This window comes from Callorhinchus milii, unplaced genomic scaffold, assembly GCF_018977255.1.
Source record: "Callorhinchus milii isolate IMCB2004 unplaced genomic scaffold, IMCB_Cmil_1.0 Scaffold20, whole genome shotgun sequence".
NCBI classification, from domain to species: Eukaryota; Metazoa; Chordata; class Chondrichthyes; order Chimaeriformes; family Callorhinchidae; genus Callorhinchus; species Callorhinchus milii.
The window spans coordinates 10,214,519-10,237,562 of record NW_024704761.1 but is presented as its reverse complement, the minus strand read 5'-3'; the positions used below and the strand labels follow the sequence as shown (position 1 = coordinate 10,237,562).

Sequence of the window (23,044 nt, the reverse complement as noted above, 5' to 3'; positions counted from 1 at the left end):
ATGTTGACGGGAGCCAAGAAGGAATGGCTTCTATCTTGTCGACATTTAGTCGTAAGAGGTTTGTGTTCATCGAGCCCCTCAAGTCTGCCAGACAAGCCGACAGAAGATCGACAGACCTGGAGTCACAGCTGGAGGAGGAATAGATTTGTGTGTCATCCACATTCATGTGGAAGTTTACCCCGTGTCTACAGATGACATTGCCAAGTGGGAGCATGTGAATGAGGAAGAGGAAGAGGCCAAGGATGGAGCCCTGGAGTACACCACAGGTGACTGGGCGGGGGCGGGGGCAGAAACCATTTGAAGAGACAGAGTGGAAGCGGTTTGTTAGGTAGGACTCATACCAGGCTAGCGCAGTCTCACTTAGATGGATGTGGACGTGGATGAGGATGGCATGAACGACGGCGGAAGATCTAGGAGGACGAGAGAGCCTTGATCACAGAGAGAGAGGATGTCATTTGTGACCTTGACGCCAACTCTGTGCTCCATAATTTTAGGGTTCTATTAGGTTTGGTCTCTCCACTCCCTTCCTTATGTGTTTTCCCCTCAGTTGCAACCCGATCCACCCACCAAAATATCTGCTACTCCCCAGGATTACCCCATGGGCTACGTTTTTTAGTCCAATCTACAGGGAAACTCCAGTCTTCAGGGCGGAAATCACGTTAGTCTTTTTAGTTCTTTGGGTGAGGGCCCACTTGCGGGGTGGTTCTGACATCTAACATTGCACCTTTCAAGCTGCACATTGAAGATCCTGAACTATTAAATTTCATTCCACCCCAACACCCTCCCCCCACCCCACCAAAGAAAAAGTACCGTGGTGTTCAAGGAAATAAGTTGGAAAGTCCCGAGAGGTGTTACTTGGTATTAGGACTATGGGGAAACCCCATAGAATTGACAGGTTTGCTGGTGGGGGTGGGGCGTGTGGGTGTGGGGGGTGAAACTCAGTGGACAAAATCTACAACAACAACAAATTACACTTGTATAGCACCCTTCACGTCGGAAAGATAAAATCTACAGCTTTCTTGGTGAACATTTCCTCGGAACGATATGATTTTTCCCAGCAAGGTTGGCAGGTATGTCTCACACACACACACACACACAGGCGCGCGCGTGTCCGACAAGGGAAGACAGATCGGCGGCCGGGCTTTCAGCCTCTCCGCCCCGACTCTTTGCAACGCCATCCCGCGACCCCTCCGCCTCGCTCTCCGCGGGCTGGCGCTGACGTAACGGGGGTGTGGGGGGAGACTCGGGGGGGAAAATCTACAACAACGACGACAACGCGGTCTCCCGCCTCCTTTCGAGGCACGACTCGAGACCCTCCTTTTCGTTGACCGTGCCTTCGGCCGCCCTCCTCGCCCCTCTGACCGCCCTCCTCGCCCCTCTGACCACCCTCCTCGCCCCTCTGACCACCCTCCTCGCCCCTCTGACCACCCTCATCCCAACCCTTGACCCCCCCCACCCCACACCCCACACCCCGACGACGACGATCTGACTCTCCAGCTCCTCGGGACGTCCTCCCGACCTGAAAGGCGCTATATACAAATGTAATGTCGTCGTCGTTGTTGTTGTTGTGGTTGTGGTGACGAGGAGCCGCGAGAACATTCCAGTGGGAGGAATCCGGCCGTGGAGCTGCTGTGACGTCACCCCGATCAGTCACGCCCCCTCCCCCCGTCCCACCCACCCCTCCGGCCTCTGACGTCAATGGACGGCATTACGTCAAAGGGAAGGCAGCCGCCGGCGGCGTCGGTTGCCGGGGCGACGGCGCTGAGCGTGATAGTTGCTGCGGGTAACGGTTGCTGGGGTAACGGGTGGCGGGAGGAAGGGGGCCCCGCGCGCGCGCGCGCGCGCGCTGAGGCCGACGCGTTGAGTGACAGTTGCCGAGTGACGGTTGTTGGGCGGGGCGGGGGCGGTGGTGGTGACGCGCGCTGAGCGCTGACGTGAGCCCGCGCGCAGCCGGGGTGGAGCGGAAGTGACGCGCGCGGCGGACAGGAAGCGGGGCTGTGTAAACGTCGGAGCCGGCGACTGGACTGGAGGTGCAGCGGCTTCATGTCAGAGATGTGTAGGTGGGTCCCGGGGTGTGGCAGAGAGACCGAGAGACAGATACCGGGAGGGTCCGCACGGGAGATGGCGCCGGGACTGTCCTGTCGGCCTGTCTGACAGCTGACCTGCCACGTCCCGGGTGATGGCGCCGCCTGTTTTTATTGCTCACAACAGCCGCCGCCGCCGCCTCCTCCTCCCCGGGGCCCTGTGCGCTCCCTGAGCCCGGGGCCGCCAGGCGACGCGGCGGCGCGTTAGCTCGAGCCGAAACCCCGCCGCTTGTGTTTGATGGGCGCCCAGTCAGTCAGTCAGTCAGTCAGTGCGGCGGTGGGGTTTTTTTTTTTGCGCGCGAACCCCCTCGGGATTGGGCGACGGCGCTGAGAGCGCACGGGCTCCGGCCAGGGAGCGGGCCTCGGGAGCGAGCGCGCGCGCACGGGTTGTTTTTATTGGCGTTTAAAAATAATACTACTGCTAATAATAGTAATAACGGCCACAACACTAACCCTTGCATTTGATATAGCGCCTCATCGCGTGGTTTGGGACGTGTCAAACCGCTTCACGGGATAGTTAGTGTCAAGCGGAGCGACTTGACTGCGTGTGTGTGTGTGTGTTTGCGGGTGGAACCCCCCCCGCAGCCACTTGCACACAGCGGTGTCCCGCAAAGAGTCGTGGATTGAGCCTTTCTTCAAAAATTAAGGATGAAGTAATTAATGGGGGTGGGGGGGGGGGTTGTTGAGGGGGAAGCTGTTCTGTGGGAGACCGCACTGCGGGGGCTTCTGTGGGGAAACATGCGATTAATTCTCTGCATAGGTGAAGATCCGAGGCTTCATTACTCTTCTAAATGAGGATATAAATACTGTGTACGGTAGTTCTTGCTAAGCTACTTGTGATTTATTCTATTTAAAGTTACGGTATCCCTTTCTCTGATCTGTTGACCTTACCTCTCTTACATTTCTGTAGAGCGATTTAAAAGGTGTCCCTTTCAAAAGTTATTATGAAGAAGGTAATGCTATCACCTCTTATCCAACCTCACCCAAAGGTAATGAGGTGACGTTTGAATCAGATTGCCGATCATGCCACTTTTTAGTTTGCTGCCAGGAAGTGTAACCATACTCAGACAAGAACTCTTCATTTCTTCCTCTTCCACCATCCTATTACCATAGAAGCATAGAATCAAGTTAGCTGGCCGACAATAATAATAATAATCCTTGCATTTGATATGGCGCTTTTCACGTCGGGAGGACGTCTCAAAGTGCTTCACAGAACACACTGTAAAGTGAATTGACTGTATATTTGTGGGCGAACGCAACAGCCAATTGCGCACAGCAATGTCCCACAAACAGTCATAGATTGAAAATGACCAATTTATTATTGTTTTTGGTTTTGGAGGGACTATTATTAGGCTCTGTGTGGAGTAAGGAAACTTGCCCAAGGTTTCACCCTCTGCCTGGAATTGAACTCAGGTCTCTCACTTGCAAAGCGAGTGCTCTAACCACTGAGCTACAGGACTCCACATGGACAAAGACACTAGCAGAGTGTCTTTGTCCATGTGAACCAATTGGTCTAATCCCACTCTCCTCATATTCTTTAATATTAGGACTCCCTTAGTGTGCTCGCTTCGAAAGGACCTGGGTTCAATTCCCAGGTGGGGCAAAGTCTTAGGCAAATTTCTTCACTCAAAATGCCTTTGTTTACCTAGCAGTAAGTATTAAGCCTGTTGTTAATTGATTGGCAGATTCCTTTCTGCAGGAAATGGTTTGTGTGTCAGCCTGGCACAGTGGTAGCACTCTCACGTCTGGGTCAGAAGGTTGCGAGTTCAAGCCCCACTTTGGGTCTGGAATCACATCGTCTAAGGTGACACTCCAATGCAGTTCTGGGGGTGGGGGGGAGAATGTTGCATTTTCAGAGGTGCCATCCTTCACGAGACTTTAAACACACAGGCTTGACTATGCAAACTCACTGCTTGTGGGCCACCCCAACTCCTCCCTCCATAGCCTGCAAATCATCCAAAACTTTCCTGCACCAGTCTCCGTGACCTTATCACCCCCATTCTCGTCCGACTCCACTGGCTTCCCATCACGCAGAGGATACAGTTCAAGATCCAGGTCCTACCCTTCAAAGTCCTCCATGGCCTTGCTCTCCCTACCTCCTGTACACCTCCTCCGCTCAGTGGGCTTCGGCCTGCTTCCCGTCCCCCGCCTCGCCTGCCCCACCATTGGCGGGTGGGTCTTCAGCCACTCTGCTCCCACTCTCTGGAACTCCATTCCGCAGTCCCTCTGCCTCACACCCTCCCTTGTCTGCTTTATCTCAAGACCCTCCTCTTCGACTGTGCCTTCGATCACCCTCCTTCCTCCAAACCCGATCCCCAGCTCGGGTTCGAAACACTGACTGCCCAGCGCCTTGGGACATCCTCCTGACGTGAAAGGCGCTATATAAATGTAATTTTGTTGTTGTCGTTGCTTGTTCAAGTGGATGTTAAAGGTCCCATAGCACTATTAGGAAAGAGAAGGGATTTTTTTCCAACAATCGCCCAAAATAAAATTGGTCACTCACTCCATGGCTAATTGGAGGATAATGACGTGCTAATGCATTATATCAAACAGATTGTTATTACTATTTCTCCTCTTCAAACATTTAACGCCCTTTTAAAATAATTAATGGCTTTGCCTCAACTACAGTTTATGCCAGAGGATGACACATATGTCTGTCATGGGTTCTTTTGTGAGTCCTGTAGCTCAGTGGTTAGAGCACTCGCTTTGCAAGCAAGAGACCTGGGTTCAATTCCAGGCAGAGGGCGAAACTTTGGGCAAGTTTCCTTACTCCACACAGAGCCTAATAATAATCCCTCCAAAACCAAAAACAATAATAAATTGGTCATTTTCAACCTACGACTGTTTGTGGGACATTGCTGTGCGCAATTGGCTGCCGCGTTCGCCCACAAATATACAGTCAATTCACTTTACAGTGTGTTCTGTGAAGCGCTTTGGGACGTCCTCCCGACGTGAAAAGCGCTATATCAAATGCAAGGATTATTATTATTATTAACATCTACCTAAACAGGCATACAATTTTACGTCTTGTCTGAAAGATGCACCTCTGACAATCCAGTACATCCCTAGCACTGCATTGGAGTATCAGCCTAATCTATGAGTTCAAAGACCCAACATGGGGCATGAGCACACAGCCTCAGGCAGGAGAGCTACCAATTGAGCCATGCTGATGTAATTTTTTAAAAAAATTGTGTCTTAAAATCATAGATCTCTTTGTAAGATTTATTTTTGATATAATATTTCTGTTAATCTATATTTAGTTTGTTTTTTGTTTGGGGCACAATGTTATCTCATTGATAATAGTGAAGAATAAGATCGGACACTGAACGATTTCAAATAATCAACCTAATCATTCTTAGATCCTCAGCTGTAGATATTTGTTTGCCTTGAGTGGGATTCATTTTTTCAATTACTTCAATTTACAGTTAATGCGTAAGAATTGCCTTTGTTTAAATAAATGAGAACACTGGTCCTTATATTTTTGCCCACCACAATGTCATTTTGATGAATATGTTACAGCTGCACTGAATGAATGAAACAGACAGCTGCTCAATAACAGAATTTCTATTGTTTGATTGAATGGAGATTTATCAAAGTATTAGAACTCTAATGAACTGTCCAACATCTTTTTGAGTACTGATATACAGTGGAGGCTCGCCCTTCGAGTGCCAGCAGTTAATGCAGGCGAGCTTCTAAGCCAGCTAATTTATTTATATTTTTACAGATTGATCCTGAATAAACCATAACAGTACCTTACTATTAGCATTTTGTCTCAATTTAGATTTTTTTTTACAGTATTTCACTTTAAATAGTTTTTTTTTAACCTTTCTTTGAGCTTAGAATTTTGACCTGTTTTGTGCCAGTTTTCAAAACAGGTCAAAATTCTAAGCTGTTAAACATCCTCCAGTTTTAATTTTTATAACTATAGGAGGCATCCCAGGGTCAAGTACACAAATGCTTGTTTTTTATACCACGTATTCATTATATAGTATTACTAACTACAGTAAATCAGGTGATTGTATTTAAGGAAATCAGGGTGAGATTGCTGAGCTGCTGCTTTTAATGGAAGCCAAGTTAATTAGGGAATGTGCTGCTTTTAAAAATGATAATAAAGTAGATTTGTCTGGTGAAGCAAGGATCCAAAAGGGAGAATAGAGAATCCGATTACCCCTCCCCCAGGCCAGATGGCCTAATGATTTGCATGTTTTTCTGCCAGATACAGAACTGTGATATCAGCATGGAATATACTGGAATATACCTCATTACCTGACTTCCTTTCTGATCTTCCGCTTGGTTTTCTATCTAGAGACATAGAATATAACAGAAAGGAGATAATGTTGAACTTGTACAAGGCATTAATTAGGCCTCAGAGTATGGTGTATTGTTTTTTGGGCACCCCATTATAAGAAGAATATAAAAGCAAAGGAAAAGATGCAGCGTAGCTTCATTTGGATGTCACCGTAGTTGAAAAGATTGAGCTATGAAGCGAATAGATTATTTCGACAAGTCAATAATGAGAGGGTTGGCAAGTGGTTGGCAAGATTATCAGAAAAGGAATTAAAGGGGAGGTTAGAAAATATCTTTACACAGCGGGTGGTGGGAATATTGTATTTTCTAGTACAAATTATTGACTATCAAGGAGGATAATCACGATTGCTCATTTGACATTTGTAAAATAGGGAGCTATTGCTCCTGAATGAGTCAATAAATTATTTTAAAATGGAATATTAAATGGCATGGGAAGCAAGCAGGAGAGACTCATTCTGTACCTTAATTTCGCAAATTTAAAATGACCGATTAATGACCAACCTCCTTGCTGGAGAAGTAATTGAGGCATCTTGGGGACTTTTAAGCATTGTGATGGATTTCTGCATGTGTCAGACACTGGCCTGACCAAAAAATTGAAGTTCATTATTTCCTATGAACCAAAATGAATATTATCTTTTTTTCTATTCAGGTCTACTTCATCATGGATAGTGAGGACAACCCAGAATTAGCTACTGCGGAAGAAAAAATTGCACATTGGAAAGAACTTGCTCTGAGATATAAGAGGAGGTTAGTGTTACTTGCGTTAGATTTCATCTAAATGTGTCCTTTCCTTGGCTGTCACATTGTAAATAATTTGAGCTATTTGACATGAATGCACACCTGCACTGGGTTTGAGTATATGGACATCACAATGGGCGAAACTCACAAATTATGGAAAGAAATTAATACTTCAATATGCTTTTTAAGATGTGTGGCAGTTATTTTTCTGATATCAAATATTTTCTTGTACATTTCATCTTCAATGTGTTTACCCAACTCTGTTTAATCTTTAGTTAATTCATCCATTTTTGCAGCATTAAGTTCCTTTGGAAGAATATTTTTGCCTAAAATAGTTTGAGCAATGTAGAAACATAACATTTACAACACAGGAGGGGTCCATTGTACCTGTTCGGGCCTAGCTCCTCTAGTGGAGCTAATTACTCTTATCCCGAATCCCTGCTATGTCTCCATGCCTTTGATATATTTCTACTTATGCACAGTTTTTTTTTACTGCCAGACAATACTACATCCTAGCTGCTCTTTCTGCAAATGTCATAACAGTGCAACAAATAGCGTCCACTGGATTGCCATTAAGTATTTGAAGGCACATTGCACAATGAACCTTGTAGTAATTGTTGCATTTGATATGGTACCTATAATCATCAAAACATATCAAAGCACTTCACAGATAATTTCTGTCTAGTGTAGTGTCTGTCTATCAGTAAATAGGATCAACAGCAAATGCATGCACAGCATTGACCCTGAAATACCCGTGAACTGAATGAACAATTTATTTGAAGGATTGTTGGTTACAGCAAATATAGCTAAAGTATGGAGTCTCAGTGACGAATATGAATTTATGGCTGTAATGTCAGGGCTACACCCAAGTGCATGTGTTGATCACAGGCAAGTGCTCTTATTACCCTTACACCCTTTCCTTTACTGAAGTATTGCTTCTGGACTAACCTCTACTGAACAGCCTGTGGATCTGGCATTTCATATGTTGTGCACTGTAATTGCTCATACCTACGTTTGCTCTGGAGCCGAAAGGAAACAGGTCTGAGCAGCATTTGCGTTACAACAACAACAAAATTACATTTGTATAGCGCCTTTCACGTTGGGAGGACGTCCCAAAGCGCTAGACAATCAGTGCTTCGGAGTCTCGGGATCGGGGAGGGTGGAGGGCAGGGTAAAGGAGGTTCTGAGGGAATGGTTCCTTGAATTAGCGTGGGTGTTGTTCTTGTTGTTGTCTTAGCTCTTAGCCTCTAACCTTTATGTAGTAGTTGAAACGGATACATATTGTTGGTTTAAATATCAGTCAGATGAATCATTTATGATGGCAACAGACATGATAAATTTAATTGCCAAATTCCCACTGTTGCTCTGGAGTTAAATATATGTTAAGATCTTGTCTGATTGTTAACTAGGAAAAGCATCAGTTGGGTAATACATTTTCCCTTCTCCATATTTTAAAATTGTATCATAGGTCTGTTACAAACTCTGCAATTTCAAAAAAGGATGCTTTATAACCAGAGATCTTCGTCATGGCTACTGTGTGTCCCACAATTCAGATTATTTATCTCTAGTTTCCATTAGCCTTGTTCAAAATGTTGAATGTGATTGCTTAACATGTTAGTGTGAATGTTTCCCTAATTTTTTGTGCTAAATATGTGATTTGTAATAAAGCTTGAAGGTTTGAAGTATTGGAAAAGGTGGAGAATTAGATATTTTTCCCTCTGATTAATTAATTCCCAGGTTGTAACGATAATTTATATTCCAGGGAGCAGTGGAATGTGGAGACTGCAACAGGAGTGCAATCCAGATCACTGAAGGCAGCACCAAAATTGTAAATGTTTACACGCAAAGTTTCCAAGTCGTAAATCTTTGTTTTCTAGTCATGTATCTTCCCTGGAGTTTGGGGAGATTTGTGCAGCGTGCTAGTGATGGAAACTGGAAGCATTATTTAGCCTGCTGTCTATTAAAGCATCAACAATTCAATGATCTATGTGTAACCATTTTCAGTCAGGCACTAAACTTTTAAGTTCTTGGTCTTCTGCAACTGAAACTATTGGTCATCTCTTGGTCATTGTATCCTAAAGTCAATGCTACATAATTGTATCTACATATCTACAATGTAGATCTACAATCTACATTGTATCTACAATGCTACATAAATTTTGTATCCTAAAATCAATATCTACTCTATAGTCTCAGCCATCCAGGTAATCAATAAAGAAGATAGATACAGCAAACAGTTTGGGACACGACATGTCAAGCGATTGCCAGGATGGTGGAAGGAGAACTGGGTGGATTTTGATCTTCTTTCACCTAACAAATTCTTCATGTTCTTATATTATGTTCTTATATTAATTCCCTTTTATCAGATAGTAATTAACTTCATGACTACCTGTTCTGGTTATTTCCATTCGAGGATTTGCATGTGACCTGACCTTTTAAAGGAGATTTTGATTATAACTGGAAATTTACAATCTTAATTCCTGTAACACTGTACTGTAACATAGCGATGTTGCAATGTACATGTACATGACACACTCAGGTTTTCATGTCAGTCTTATTACATAGTAACAGGTATAGCTTCAGGTAAGAGTGGGCCATTGGTCCATCTGGCTACCCATCCAACTTTCCAAAATACTATCGATCCTATTAACACCCAATAAACCTGATTTTTTTAAATTTGCATTTAATTTAAGTTAACTTGTCGAGTTCCTTTCTGAAATTCTTCCTTGTTCCTTTTTTAGACTAATTCCTCGTTCCATCATCTGTGTTAGAAGTTTGTTCCACACGCCAACGCCCTTTTTTTTACTAAAGACACTTCTCCTGTACTTTCTGTTTACTTTCAATTCTATTTTGAAGCTATGACTTGCAAGTTTTTTAAGGAAGAGAAAAATGTATCTTGATCTAAATTTTCTAACCCCATTATCATTTTAAGCATCCCTATCATTACGCTGCACAACCCAGCATTTCTCAGGTAACAAGGCTGTGCCTAGAAATAACAATAATCCTGGACAAGCTGAAGTGGGTTGTGTGAATGACGCATAATCTTTCAGTGAAACACAGCCTCAATACTTAAATATACAGAACAAAATCTTCCTGGCTATGAATCAGTAACAATAACTTTATAATTATGTAATGTCTTTTTAGACAGATTGTATTTAGAAAACAGAGTTATTCTTAGTTTGTGCACGTAAATTATCTATGGCAATTCTAGGATCTATTTAGATTTTAGAAAGTCAGTATAAGCTTGGCAGCCTCCTATTTTGTATTTGTGTATAGCGCTAAATCCTGTTGTATGTTGTCCAGTTTTCAGGAAGCACGTGAAGAGCTGGAAGAATTCCAAGAGGGAAGCAGGGAGCTTGAAGCTGAGTTAGAAGCACAGCTGGAGCAAGCAGAACACCGAAACAGAGACTTAGTGGCTGATAACCAAAGGCTAAAGCTCGAATTGGAAGCACTGAAGGTAAGATTGCTGTGAATTGTATGTCCCAATGGAATTAATGTTGGGCTGTTATTTGTATTGCATATAAATTTCATGTTGTGTTTGTTTGGTGCAAGAATGCAATTTACCTGTAGTAATCCAACTTGTCAGCAAATTGACCCATTGATTGATTTAGGATGTTGGTAAACAGTGATAGAAAAAATTGTACTCAGTCAGTTTGTCCAAAAGTGCTAGAGTGAGATTTACCCACATTGAAAGCTCAACCAAGCTTTGTATTTGGCTGAATTAGCTGTTTGAAATGGTACGTCAGGCTACCTGGTTTCTGTGGCTAGCAATTAAAGTATTACATTTGCATAATGCCTCCTGACATCATCAACCTGTCCCTCTCCTCTGGCTCTGTCCCCATTCCATTAAAAACTGCCATCATCACGCCCACCCTGAAAAAACCCTCCCTTGATGCGTCGCAGCTATCAAGTTACCGGCCCATCTCCAACCTCCCCTTTCTCTCCAAGGTCTTGGAAAGAGTTGTCGCCTCCCAACTGCGCTCTTTCCTTTCCACCCATTCTCTTTTCGAACCCCTTCAGTCAGGTTTCCGTGCTGCCCATAGCACAGAAACTGCCCTGGTCAAGGTCACCAATGATATCCTGACCATCTGTGACCAGGGCTCCCTCTGTCTCCTCGTCCTCCTCGACCTATCGGCAGCATTCGATACGGTCGACCACGCTATCCTACTCCACCGCTTGTCCTCCCACCTCAACCTTCAAGGCACTGTCCTTGAATGGTTTAGGTCGTACCTTTCTCACCGTCTTCACTTTGTCTCGACGAATGGCTTCTCCTCCACCCCCCGTACTGTCTCATGTGGTGTCCCTCAGGGCTCTGTCCTCGGTCCCCTCCTCTTCACCCTCTATATGCTCCCCCTCGGTGACATCATCCGCAGACATGGAGTTAACTTCCACATGTATGCGGATGACACCCAACTCTACCTTTCCTCCTCTACTCTCAACTCCACGACCACCGATGTCCTGACAGCTGCCTGTCCGACATCGAGTCCTGGACGAGAGACAACTTTCTTCAGCTCAACGTGCGAAAAACCGAGGCCCTCCTGATTGGCTCACGTCAGCGCCTCCGCACCTCAGGCGCTGACACCATCAGCATCCAAGGCTGCACTCTCCACCTCTCAAAGCCAGTCAGGAACCTCGGCGTTTTGTTCGACCCTGAGCTGTCCTTTCTCCCTCACATCCGCACCACAACTGGCACCGCCTTCCATCACCTCCGGAACATCGCCAGACTACGGCATTACCTCACCCCTCACGCTGCTGAAACCCTGGTCCACGCCTTTGTCACCTCAAGGCTGGACTATGGGAACTCTCTCCTCGCCGGCCTTCCCGCCACCTCCCTCCACAAGCTGCAGGTCATTCAGAACTCTGCAGCTCGTGTACTGTCCCGCACCAGGCTTCGGGACCACATCACTCCCACCCTCGCTCGCCTCCACTGGCTCCCCATCCCCCAGAGGATTGATTTCAAGATCCTCATCCTCACCTACAAGGCCATTCACGGCCTTGCTCCCTCCTACCTCTCCAACCTACTATCCCCCTACCTACCTGCCCGTACCCTCCGTTCCTCTGGCTCCGGTCTGCTCCACGTCCCCCGCCCCAACCGCCCTACCATCGGTGGTCGGGCCTTCAGCCTCTCAGCCCCCAGGCTCTGGAACTCCATCCCCCAGTGCCTTCGCCTTGCTTCCTCCCTTTCCTCCTTCAAGGCCGGTCTCAAAACCTTTCTCTTTGACCGTGCCTTCAGCTCCCCTCTCGACTCTCTTCCCCCTCCTCGCTCCCTCCCTTCCCTCCCCTCACCATTTCCCCCCTCCTTGCTCCCTCCCTTCCCTCACCCTGACCATTTCCCCCCTGCTCGGGACATGACCCAACTGTGCAGCGCCTTGGTACGTCCTCCTGACGTGAAAGGCGCTTTATAAATGGAATCTTGTTGTTGTTGTTGTTGAGCTAAGAAGGAGAAAATCGGCCAAAGTTCCCACTCTTGATCACTGTGCATTCCCCCTTGATGGAAAGTGTATGTGTGGAGAATGAGTATGTGAATGAAGACAGAATAGGCTCATTTGTGATTCTTCTGTCATAGAAGTGGTGGAAGTTATCTATAAACTTTAAATCTTTTCAATTGGGATTCTTAGGGCCAAAAGAGAGGCAACAATTAGCCATGAATCTTGAATTAGTTTCTATAAATCTGTTGCTGCACAAAGAGCTCTGTTTGTTCAGATAGTAATTTCCGGTGAACTACTTTAATTTTCCCAATTCAATTACAGACTCGGCTTTGATTTCATTCAGGTAGTTGTACATGTAAACACTGTGGTTAATGAATTGTAGATCTAATTGGTGCTGGGGTTTGCAGATGGGCCAATTCCAAATCCTGATGAATCCCAAAAGATTATTTTGTTTTAAAAGTCTTCTTACGGTTACCAAATATAGTAATCTTATATTCCTTGTATTTGATATATCATCTACATCAATGAAATGTCTCAAAGAGCTTCACAGGTAATTGCTGTCAAGTGCAGTATAATACTTACATATGCAACAGGTCCCAGAAACAGTCATAAGAACAACTTGAATTTATAATGCACCTTTCATGCATGGCAGCATCTTGGCATGCATAAATAAAGCCATAAATGAAGGATTAATTTATCTGGAAGATTGTTAACAGAACATTGGGAGAAAATTTGGAATAATATCCCAGGATATTTATCATCTACTTGAACAGACAGATGACAGCTCAGTATAATGTCTCATTTGAAGCGCCTCTAATCTCACCTAATACTGCACTGCTCTGTCAGTCTGGGATGTGAGCTCAATGTCCCATTGTGGGGCTTGAAGCTGACCTTTTTTTTAGAGGCAAGAGTACTACCGACTGAGCCAAACCGACAGCTAAATATAATTTTTACCAATTATTTCTGCAGGAAAAGCTTGAGCAGCAGAACGCACAAAGTTATAAGCAGATCTCTATGCTAGAAGATGACTTGGGTCAGACAAGAGGTATCAAAGATCAACTACATAAATATGTAAGAGAGTTGGAGCAGGCAAATGATGACTTAGAAAGAGCTAAAAGGTAAGGTGGTACTTTCCTATCATGGGTAATATGTTAACAGTTTTTCTTTGTTGATTTGATGATAATAATCCTTGCATTTGATATAGCACCTTTCGCATCGGGAGGACATCCCAAAGCGCTTCACGGGATGCACAGCGAAGTGACTGTGTACTTGTGGGCACTACATCAGAAATTGACCCCCAATTTGTCTCAACTCAAGTGAAAAGTTCAGGCGTCAGTTTTGTTTTATTTTTGGTCACTGCACAGCTGTGACGGGTAGTGAGTAAGACCTGCATTTGGCCACTGGCTATTCAGCCCAATGCTAAAGGGCTATAATGCAGTGACCACGACTTTGCTGGGCTTTCCCAAAGACTGGAGAAGGTACAGTAGCCAGACCAAGATTAAGTGATACTTTCAAGTAGTCTTGTATTCTACTTGTGGTAAGATTATGTAGATAGTTCATAATAATAATAATCCTTGCATTTGATATAGCGCTTTTCACGTCAGGAGGACGTCCCAAAGCGCTTCACAGAACACACTGTAAAGTGAATTGACTGTATATTTGTGGGCGAACGCGGCAGCCAATTGCGCACAGCAATGTCCCACAAACAGTCGTAGATTGAAAATGACCAATTTTATTATTGGTTTTGGTTTTGGAGGGATTATTATTAGGCTCTGTGTGGAGTAAGGAAACTTGCCCAAGGTTTCGCCCTCTGCCTGGAATTGAACCCAGGTCTCTCGCTTGCAAAGCGAGTACTCTAACCACTGAGCCACAGGACTCCGATGCATATAGTTTGCATATTTGACAGGATGAATAAATTAAAAGAACTTCTAAACTGAAGGCTCAGAAACCAAAACTTCTGAACTCAATACTCGGTGGGCACGAACTGCTGAGCCCCATAAACTAGCAGGGTTATATGCATCTCTGGTAAGGTGGTATTATCCACTCTGCTAAGGCTAAACTGCAATTGTCATCGGCACCCCTGGCTAGGGAGAAATAAGTCAGCCAGAATCATCACACCTTCTTCATAGAATCATAGAATTATACAGCACAGAAGGAGGCCATTCAGTCCATTGGGTCTATGCCAGCTCTTTGAAAAGAGCTTCCAATCAACCCCACTCCCCCGCGCTCACCCCAAATGACTGCAAACTTGTCCTTCCCAAATAATTATCTACTTCTCTCTTAAAAGCTGTTATCAAATCAGTTTCCACCACCCTTTCAGGCAATGCATTCCAGATCCAAACAACTTGCTGTGTAAAAGAAAAAAAAATTCTCCTCACCTCCCCTCTGTTTCTTTTAAAAACTATTTTAAACTATTTCTTACTCCCAACTTATTTCCATTATAAAATATATGGTGGACATCGAGTGAAGGAACTTTGGAGATAATTTTCTTCCTCTCCCTCGCTCTCACTTCCTTACCTTCCCACCCACACTCATCTTGTTTTGACAACATCATAATGCGTAAACTTACAGGTGCCATGTGGAATTGTAGTGGAATTATTTATAACCATATCTCCTTATGTTCAGGGCTACAATAGTATCACTGGAAGACTTTGAACAACGGTTGAACCAAGCGATTGAAAGGAATGCCTTTTTAGAAAGTGAACTTGATGAGAAGGAATCACTACTCGTTTCTGTTCAGAGGTTAAAAGATGAAGCTCGAGGTGCGTTTAATTTAAATCGTTTATTCTGTTACAATCCCAGTTTACAGTTTATTTATCTTCCAGGGCTTTATTCTGTGGGGTTGTATTGCTGTCTGCAATTCAGATCTGCAGCCAGTAAAATTATAGCTTTCTGACTGAAGAAGCTTTCACTCAGCACATCAGCAGAGTGGTATTGTCTTTAATGTTGTCTTGTCATTTATGACTGTTTCATTTCAGGGTATTAAGATTCCCCAAACCTGCATGAATTCAGATACCTTAAGTATTTATTCTATAATACAATACTTTACTAAGAAAAACAAGCTCTAAATGAAATCGAGACATTCATTCTTGATGAATGAATTAGCAGCAGTTATTCCTGTTACACTGGTATATTGGATAAATACTGTAAAGAAGAAAAAAACAAAAACCTTTGATATTTGTACTACATGCTGATTCTGGAACTATAATGGGTGTTGCATTTTTTTCTGCTTATGCTGGGGTGTAATCGTTTGTTGCATAGTTTTAAGCCTGTTTGATCAGAAATGTTGTGGATCAGTGAACATGTGAAGTAAAGCTGTCTGGAGACTCGCTCTACGCTCGCAACATGTAGTGTTATAATGAGCCAATACAATGGGAGATAAAATTCACGCATGCACGCCTTACAGTGAGCATTCTCTGCTGTCAGTGGGCTTTTGTTTTTAACTACAATCCTGTGGGTACGTTTTTGCAGACCTTCGGCAGGAGTTAGCAGTACGTGAAAGGCAAGACGTAACGAGAAAGTCTGCGCCCAATTCACCCACACTGGAGTGTGAGAAGATGGATACAGCTGTGCAAGCTTCCCTCTCTCTACCGGCTACTCCTGTAGGCAGAAGCGGAGAAAATGGGTTCACATCATCTAAAGGTATGTCTGACTTCTGAATCCCCCAGAACATCTGCTGAATCCAAAAAATCGATTTTAGTCTTTATTGTTGATTTAACCGATATATCTCAACAAGAACAAAAATAGTCTTAAAACTGCGTTCAGTTGAGATCCAATGTTAAGTCATTGTTTATTCAAGTGGAATACTACCCTCCCCTAAACACGGAAGATCCAATTGTATATTTTGCCAATTACAAAGGACTTCTACTAATGTATGTGCCTTTGTGTATGTGCATGAACATCTCTATAGTGTTACCTATTGTTTTCCAGCAATAGCAAACGGCTTTGGCACAACTCCTTTAACTCCATCAGCAAGAATATCTGCACTAAATATTGTTGGTGATCTATTAAGAAAAGTAGGGGTGAGTACCTATGCTATCAAAGGGTTGTGATTGGATAGTAATAATAAGAATACTTTTAGACATGTGCATAACCTTTGTTTCTGATCACTACTAATTGGTGTTGGTAATAACAGTAGGAGGTCATTGTTAATTTAACCTTGGTTAGGACCCTGTATTCCTGTAGCTGAGACCAAGCTTTTCTTGGAATGTCATTCCAAAAATATACAGTGTCCCCCCTCTGGTCTGCTTCCTGTCACTGTAAGGAAGTCTTATTTCCTTTAAGCTGCAAGTGCCACTGTGGGAAACCATGGAACTGCATGTTTAATAGGAGGGCAGGGCAGGCAAGGTACAAAGGTACTAGAACCATCTGTGCTGTTGTTTTGGGGGCTGACGATAATAAATTAATAGTTCAGTGATAATAATAATAATAATCCTTGCATTTGATATAGGCATATCACATATTCGAGATGTCTCAAAGTGCTTCACACAGAATATACTGCAAAGTCAATTGACTGTGTATTTTATGGGCCAAACGATCATGTAAGCGCTCTGAGATGCCGTCCAGCATGAAGGGTGCTATATAAATGCAAATTGTTGTTGTTATGTAATAGCCTGAACAAACTTCAAAGATTGATTTTTTATAAATAAAAAAAATATTTTATCAATGTAGCCCAAATAATTTGTTCAAATAAATCACACGCAGTACAGTCCCAACAGCTCAAACCACTGCTGTCCCTTACATGTAATAAAATAGCCAACATATGACCCAACATTTCCATAATTTGAATTCTATTCACTTATGAGCAGCCTTTCAGTTGAACCATATGAAATGAGTGGAACATGTTTCTGTATATTACACCTATGTTCAAAATCCTTTATTCTCTTTCAAATTATTATTTTATTTTAGGCCTTAGAATCAAAGTTAGCAGCATGCAGGAATTTTGCAAAGGATCAGACATCACGGAGAAGTTACACATCTTCAGGGAACGGGACGGCTGCTGTGGTCAACAGCACAAAATTTTCAAATTCAGGGCTTGCAACATATTTTGACAAAGGGTAAGTAATTTAATCCACATCAACAGACCAAAACCAATGTCTTTTGGGAATCACTAGGCATTTGTTGATTCCCAATCTTTTCCAAAAACGTAAAAACAACTTTGATGTGTTAAAATTGGAAGCGGACTAGGATCCCACCTACAGTGCCCGCATATTCTAGGGCTGTGCTTTGAGTTGTTTCTTGTTTCAACTCTTTTATACACCTTTGCTCAAGGTGGAGGGGAGGGCAGGACAATACCAACCTCTCTAAACGGTATGTTTGAGCCAGATAGGTAGATCCACCTTTGACAGTTTACCTGTTCGAGGAGTGTGCTTTGTCTGAACTAGTGAGAAGCCACTCATTTCCCCGTAGTACAAAGATGAGGGTGTACAACAATAATGAAGTAAGCTCAAGAGCCCAGTTAAGAGGTAAATTAAGTGTTCAGCAGTGGAGAAAAAGTAGATGGGTCCCAGACCTATAACATTTCAAAGCAGTTCATCTGGTCTGGAGTGCTGCAGTATACCTTCTGCCACGAGAGGCACTGTCAGCATTTGTGTTGCAATGGATGAAACTCATCCTTTCATTTGTAATCACTTAGGCAAAAATCTTGATTTCGGCACTCATTAATCACCATTGCTACAAAGAATGTGACGTATTGAATGTTGGAGCTATCGTGGTTTAAATGTCGACCTGTAATTGGCCTGTGTGTTTAAGTCCGTGTGTTTTCTTTTATCAGAAGCGAAAAAGTCTTTTTCACCAAGTTTATCATTGGGTAATTGATTTTATTGTTTTCATTTTCAAATGATTGCCTGCATGCTGTCAGGCGATGGCAATAACAGCTTGATTTTAAACTGTGTCTGTACTAACTGCATGGGGAATGTCAGTGGCTCTGCAGCAAGGAGTGAAAGCCAACCTTGAAGCGCCCAGATTTACACATGGAATCTGATGTTTTTTGCTAGAACTCAGCGTTCATGTTTACTCAATCCATGGCTTTGAGATCATGCCCATTAGCTGTGCACGGTTCTCTTTGAAATCAGATTGATAAAACATCCCTTTCACTGGTGCTGGCTAAGTGTTTTGTGAATTGAGTTCTTGCCCTAAAATCTCCTGTAGACATGAGCTGAGTTTGTTATCACCGACAAAGACGTATCATTTACCTCTGGGCAAATGACACCTACAACTGGGTTTGCGTTTCTGTTTCAGATGTAGGAAGGTTATCATCGTGGCTGAAACCCTGCGTGATAGTCCTGTTTCGTGCTTTTGCAAAAGTCCATTCCACCAATTTAGTTTCTCCAAGAAATGGATTTGGTTTCTGGGTGGGCTTTCTAACCCAGAAGATGTTTGTGGTTGAGCTTTGGTTCTGCACCGCAAGGGGACGCTGCTGGGTTTGACAAATCAAATGTGCATTTTTCTTAAAGCTTCTGGTGAATTACTCAGCATCAGATTTGTGGTGGACTTTGACCTCTGTAAATGAACGTCGTAGACCATAAGATGGTCGTACACAGCTGAAATTTAATATGAGTCTGAAAAATAAGAATTTTACAGTAAAATGAAGTCAAATGTACTGCAGTAATCTCGTGGGAATGGTTCATCCCCTGGCTGTGTTTTAAAGGTGTGGGTTTTAATCTTATAATAGAGGTGCAGATTGATTGCCATGTTTGCCTACATAACATTCCATATCATATAATATTTTATTATTTCCAGATTATCATCCCATTCTTTCTTTTATTGATTCTTGGTTCTGGGTGCCTTGTGACTTGGGTGGATGTGTCCTGTTCTGCTGTTTCAAAAATATGTGTAGAACTTCTCTTATATATTCCTTGACTAATGTCAAATTACTCCCAAATTCAAATTAATTGTCTGCTCAGTTCATTGTTTGTGCGACATTGTTAACAAAGATTTGTTTTTTTTGCCAATATAACTACATTCACCTCATTTTTAATCAATTATCTTTTGTAAATCACTTTTTAAATTAAAGCTCCATATAAATACCACTTATTTTAGTTATTACATTGAAAGCTATAGAGCTTTTCAATCATAGCTACATCACTAAAATAAACAGGCCAGTACTAAGTCCATTTAAAGAAAAAAGGTTTGTTACTAATTTGTGCAGCAGTATGCAAGATGTGTGGCTTTCACACATGTCCTGCCACTTTTTTGCTCATATGAGCAGAAGTAATTATTTATATCAGCACATCTTCCTCACATTTTGAATAATGTGGCGAGACTCTAAATTTTGCATATGGCAGTTGGTTAGCGGTAGCGATTATTATTACAAGGCAGAAATTGAATTAATACTTTCCTCAAATCTTTCATATCCACTCAATTCCTTTGTCTGCTAGGAGTTCTGGGGAACTCGAAAGGTTTTAAGCTGAAATATTGTCACACCAGAATCACAAATCTAATAAAACACTCTCACTATAAATCGCGTACTAACCCGAGAGAGCTATAAACATGTTCTTCACACCATCTTCGGTTTTACCTCATTCATCCATTTAAAAGTACTCTTACATTTTTATAAATACACTGTGATATTCCTTGCATCTTTCAAAACTGGTTTGGTTGTCAGGCCTTTTAGAGGAGCCAGAATACATCATCAATATATTTTTAAAATAATAATTTTATTAGATATTTTACAGTACTATGTATATAATTTAACTTGCAAACAATTGATAAGAATTTTTTAAAAATCTGTATTGAAGCAGGGCTCAGAAGGTTAAATAAATCAAACAAGTTCATTAGACCCAATCCCTGGACATAAAAATCATTGTATTGCTTGCAATCCAAACCAATTGTTCTCTTCAACCGTGCCTTCAGCTCCCCTCTCGACTCTCTACCCCCTCCTCGCTCCCTCCCTTCCCTCACCCTGACCATTTCCCCCCTCCTCGCTCCCTCCCTTCCCTCACCCTGACCATTTCCCCCCAATGCTCGGGTCCCGACCCAACTGTCCAGCGCCTTGGGACGTCCTCCGGACATGAAAGGCGCTCTATAAATGAAATCTTGTTGTATCTTGTTGTTTCATAAATAACGTAAAACTGCAATGAAACTGTCTTTATTATTCTATTTCTAGGCCAATAATTAATGCAGATAGTAGATCTAGGACACACATTCAAAGGCACGCTATAAGTGTAGGATACAGTTTGCAAAAAAAGAATGGATTGGTCAATAATCTGTGTAGTGTGATCTCAATCCATAACTAAATATTGACTCCTGTTACTGACCTTTATCTTCAGACAGTTTAACTTTCTCATTCTTTTCTCATTCTGGATCATTATACACAGGGCTCTGGAATCCAGGTAAAGCCAGATCTTCAGCAGAGACTAATATAACGCACTTCTTTCTGCCTGTAGGACTGTAAATGGTCTCGACCAAGGATCCTCACGTGGAATTGGATTAGCAGCACCTTCGTCTCCGCCCAGCATGCTCCCACTCAGCGTCTGAGTTGCCATTTCTGCTTTTCTTTACTACTAACAGCAAAGTCGCTGTCCAGCTCCAGATTCTGGAACTGTTTTTCTCACCCATTAGTTCTGCACAAGACTGTCCATTAAAGATTTTGTCTCTTGATTTCTGTTGGTATCCTGTCACTGTAGCTTAGCTCATGTCTGATTATTTTACCATTCAGGTGCTTATTGCACAATACAGCAACGGTGGACTTTATCTTGACAAATTTACGGTTACAACTAAACAGATAAATCCTCATAAGTTATTTAATCCGAGTTAATGGTATAAATGGTGTTTTGGTCAGGCCATGTGAATTGTAGGACTTGCCAGTTGGTCTGGATTTCTCAGTTATGTGCCTGGAATTGGCGGAATTTTAAAATCGCCACTTCCTACAATTTTTATGTTGTCCTGTACAATTTTCCTTGGTTTGACACACAGGTTTAATGGATATATATTGAAGCATTGTTCGAAATGTAAATGGGTTTGTTACAAATGGACAATTGAAGCTTACATCTTAATTTTTTTTTATTAAACATTGGTTTTATTTCTATGCATCCACCTGATCACTTTACATTTACAACTGGTAGTTGCATAATTGAATTTATTTCATTTGTTTATTTTATTGTACATAAGTTTGTAAACATAACTTTGCCTAAGATATTTGTACATAACTTGGGCATTGTAACTTTATTTATTCAGATTCTATATGGCATGTTTAATAAATGAAGTGTACCATATACAGTTGTAACAAATTCACATATCATGATGTAGAACCTGCTGTCTAATCTTCTAGAAATAAATTTGTTCTTTAAACTGGTGCTGTGTGTCCGTCCAGTGTATTGATGTTTTATGAAACAACAGCCAAAGTTTTCAGCCAAACGGAAACATCCACTGCAATTGATCGCCTGGAAGGATGATAACCTTGTGGGAGTGTGACACTAAGCAACTGAATGCTTAATGAGCTTATCAAGCAATGAAACCATTAAAATAAACCCTTACAATTCAGTTGTGTAATATATCTGTTTAAATACCACAACTTAGTACCAACGTGAGCGTTTTGGAGAGGTGCACTGGTGCCTTCAAAGTGAAGCATCTGGAACTAGGTTAGTAGAGTAAGTTGTTCAGTAACTGCCAACATAAAACAAAAGGGACTGAAAATTTGAATTATGAAAAGACAGCATTAGCTGGAATAAACCCCATACTGACCTGAGCAGTTATAGGTCTTGTGTTTGTTCACCAAATGTATTATTAGTAACTGAGTTTAAAATTGTATATTCTATCATACTAATAAAGGCATAATGTCTGTTTGTGTGTCCGCCAAGAACTCAATAACCGATTGATGTAGAGATATGATTTATACCTCATCGGAAAGGTCTTCAATGGTGGCATCATGGGCATATTTTTTCAGGGATCTCCTATTATCGATAAGCTGCATTAAAAAATATATTAAAAAATGCTTTCATTAAGCCCCCCAAAAGGTACGCATGGTATTCTGCAACAAAGCGACAGGTCACACAGCCTTCCAGAGAGATGCATCTATATGGTCAAAATGTCTGTGTGTGTGTGTGTGTCAGTCCTCCCAACACGAGTCCTTCAACACAATACTAATAACAGGACCTTGGGACATTCACCTGGCGTCAAAGGCTCTATACAAATGTAATTTTGTTGTTGTAATAAAGACGAAATGTCTGTCTGTGGGTCAGGAGCTCCCACAGGAGTCCTCCCAACAGGAGTCTTCCCACTGAATTTCCCGCTGATACTTCCCAACAGAAGCATATATGTGTGGAAATATGTGAACAAGCGATGCTAACGAGTTCAATAGCCCATTTTCTTAATCTTGATGGATAAAGATGCCTAAGAAGTGGAGATCAAGCCTTTCATGGACAAATAAAAATGTCAGTCGCAAGAGAGAGGACCAATTAAGTTAAACTGGTTACGAGCATGGTATACTACATAGTATACTAGGTACAGCTAGTGTACTATAAATATAAAAGGTGGATTGAAACA

At 42.5% G+C, this 23,044-nt stretch overlaps 1 protein-coding gene across 2 annotated transcripts; it reads left to right on the top strand.

Moving 5' to 3' along the window:
- Window positions 1–1,914: 1,914 nt before the first annotated feature.
- Window positions 1,915–21,855, top strand: LOC103175423 (nuclear distribution protein nudE-like 1). 2 transcript variants are annotated; one of them, XM_007888452.2, is made up of 10 exons: window positions 1,915–2,060; window positions 7,042–7,139; window positions 10,434–10,587; window positions 13,529–13,677; window positions 15,185–15,321; window positions 16,031–16,201; window positions 16,490–16,581; window positions 17,468–17,616; window positions 18,333–18,368; window positions 20,947–21,855. In XM_007888452.2, exons 2-10 carry the CDS (start codon window positions 7,054–7,056, stop codon window positions 21,035–21,037), a joined length of 1,065 nt encoding a protein of 354 aa, XP_007886643.1. In that variant the 5' UTR covers window positions 1,915–2,060; window positions 7,042–7,053; the 3' UTR covers window positions 21,038–21,855. The 2 variants fall into 2 exon arrangements, with proteins under 2 accessions (XP_007886643.1, XP_007886644.1); XM_007888453.2 differs by lacking the exon at window positions 18,333–18,368 and having other exon boundaries at window positions 1,916–2,060.
- Window positions 21,856–23,044: the final 1,189 nt, after the last annotated feature.

Excerpts from the sequence above, each read along its gene's own strand:
- LOC103175423 (XM_007888452.2), top strand. The coding sequence starts at position 7,054 with ATGGATAGTGAGGACAACCCAGAATTAGCTACTGCGGAAGAAAAAATT. Across the intron at positions 7,140-10,433 it reads GCTCTGAGATATAAGAGGAG|TTTTCAGGAAGCACGTGAAG; the intron begins GTTAGTGTTACT and ends TATGTTGTCCAG. Across the intron at positions 13,678-15,184 it reads GACTTAGAAAGAGCTAAAAG|GGCTACAATAGTATCACTGG; the intron begins GTAAGGTGGTAC and ends CCTTATGTTCAG.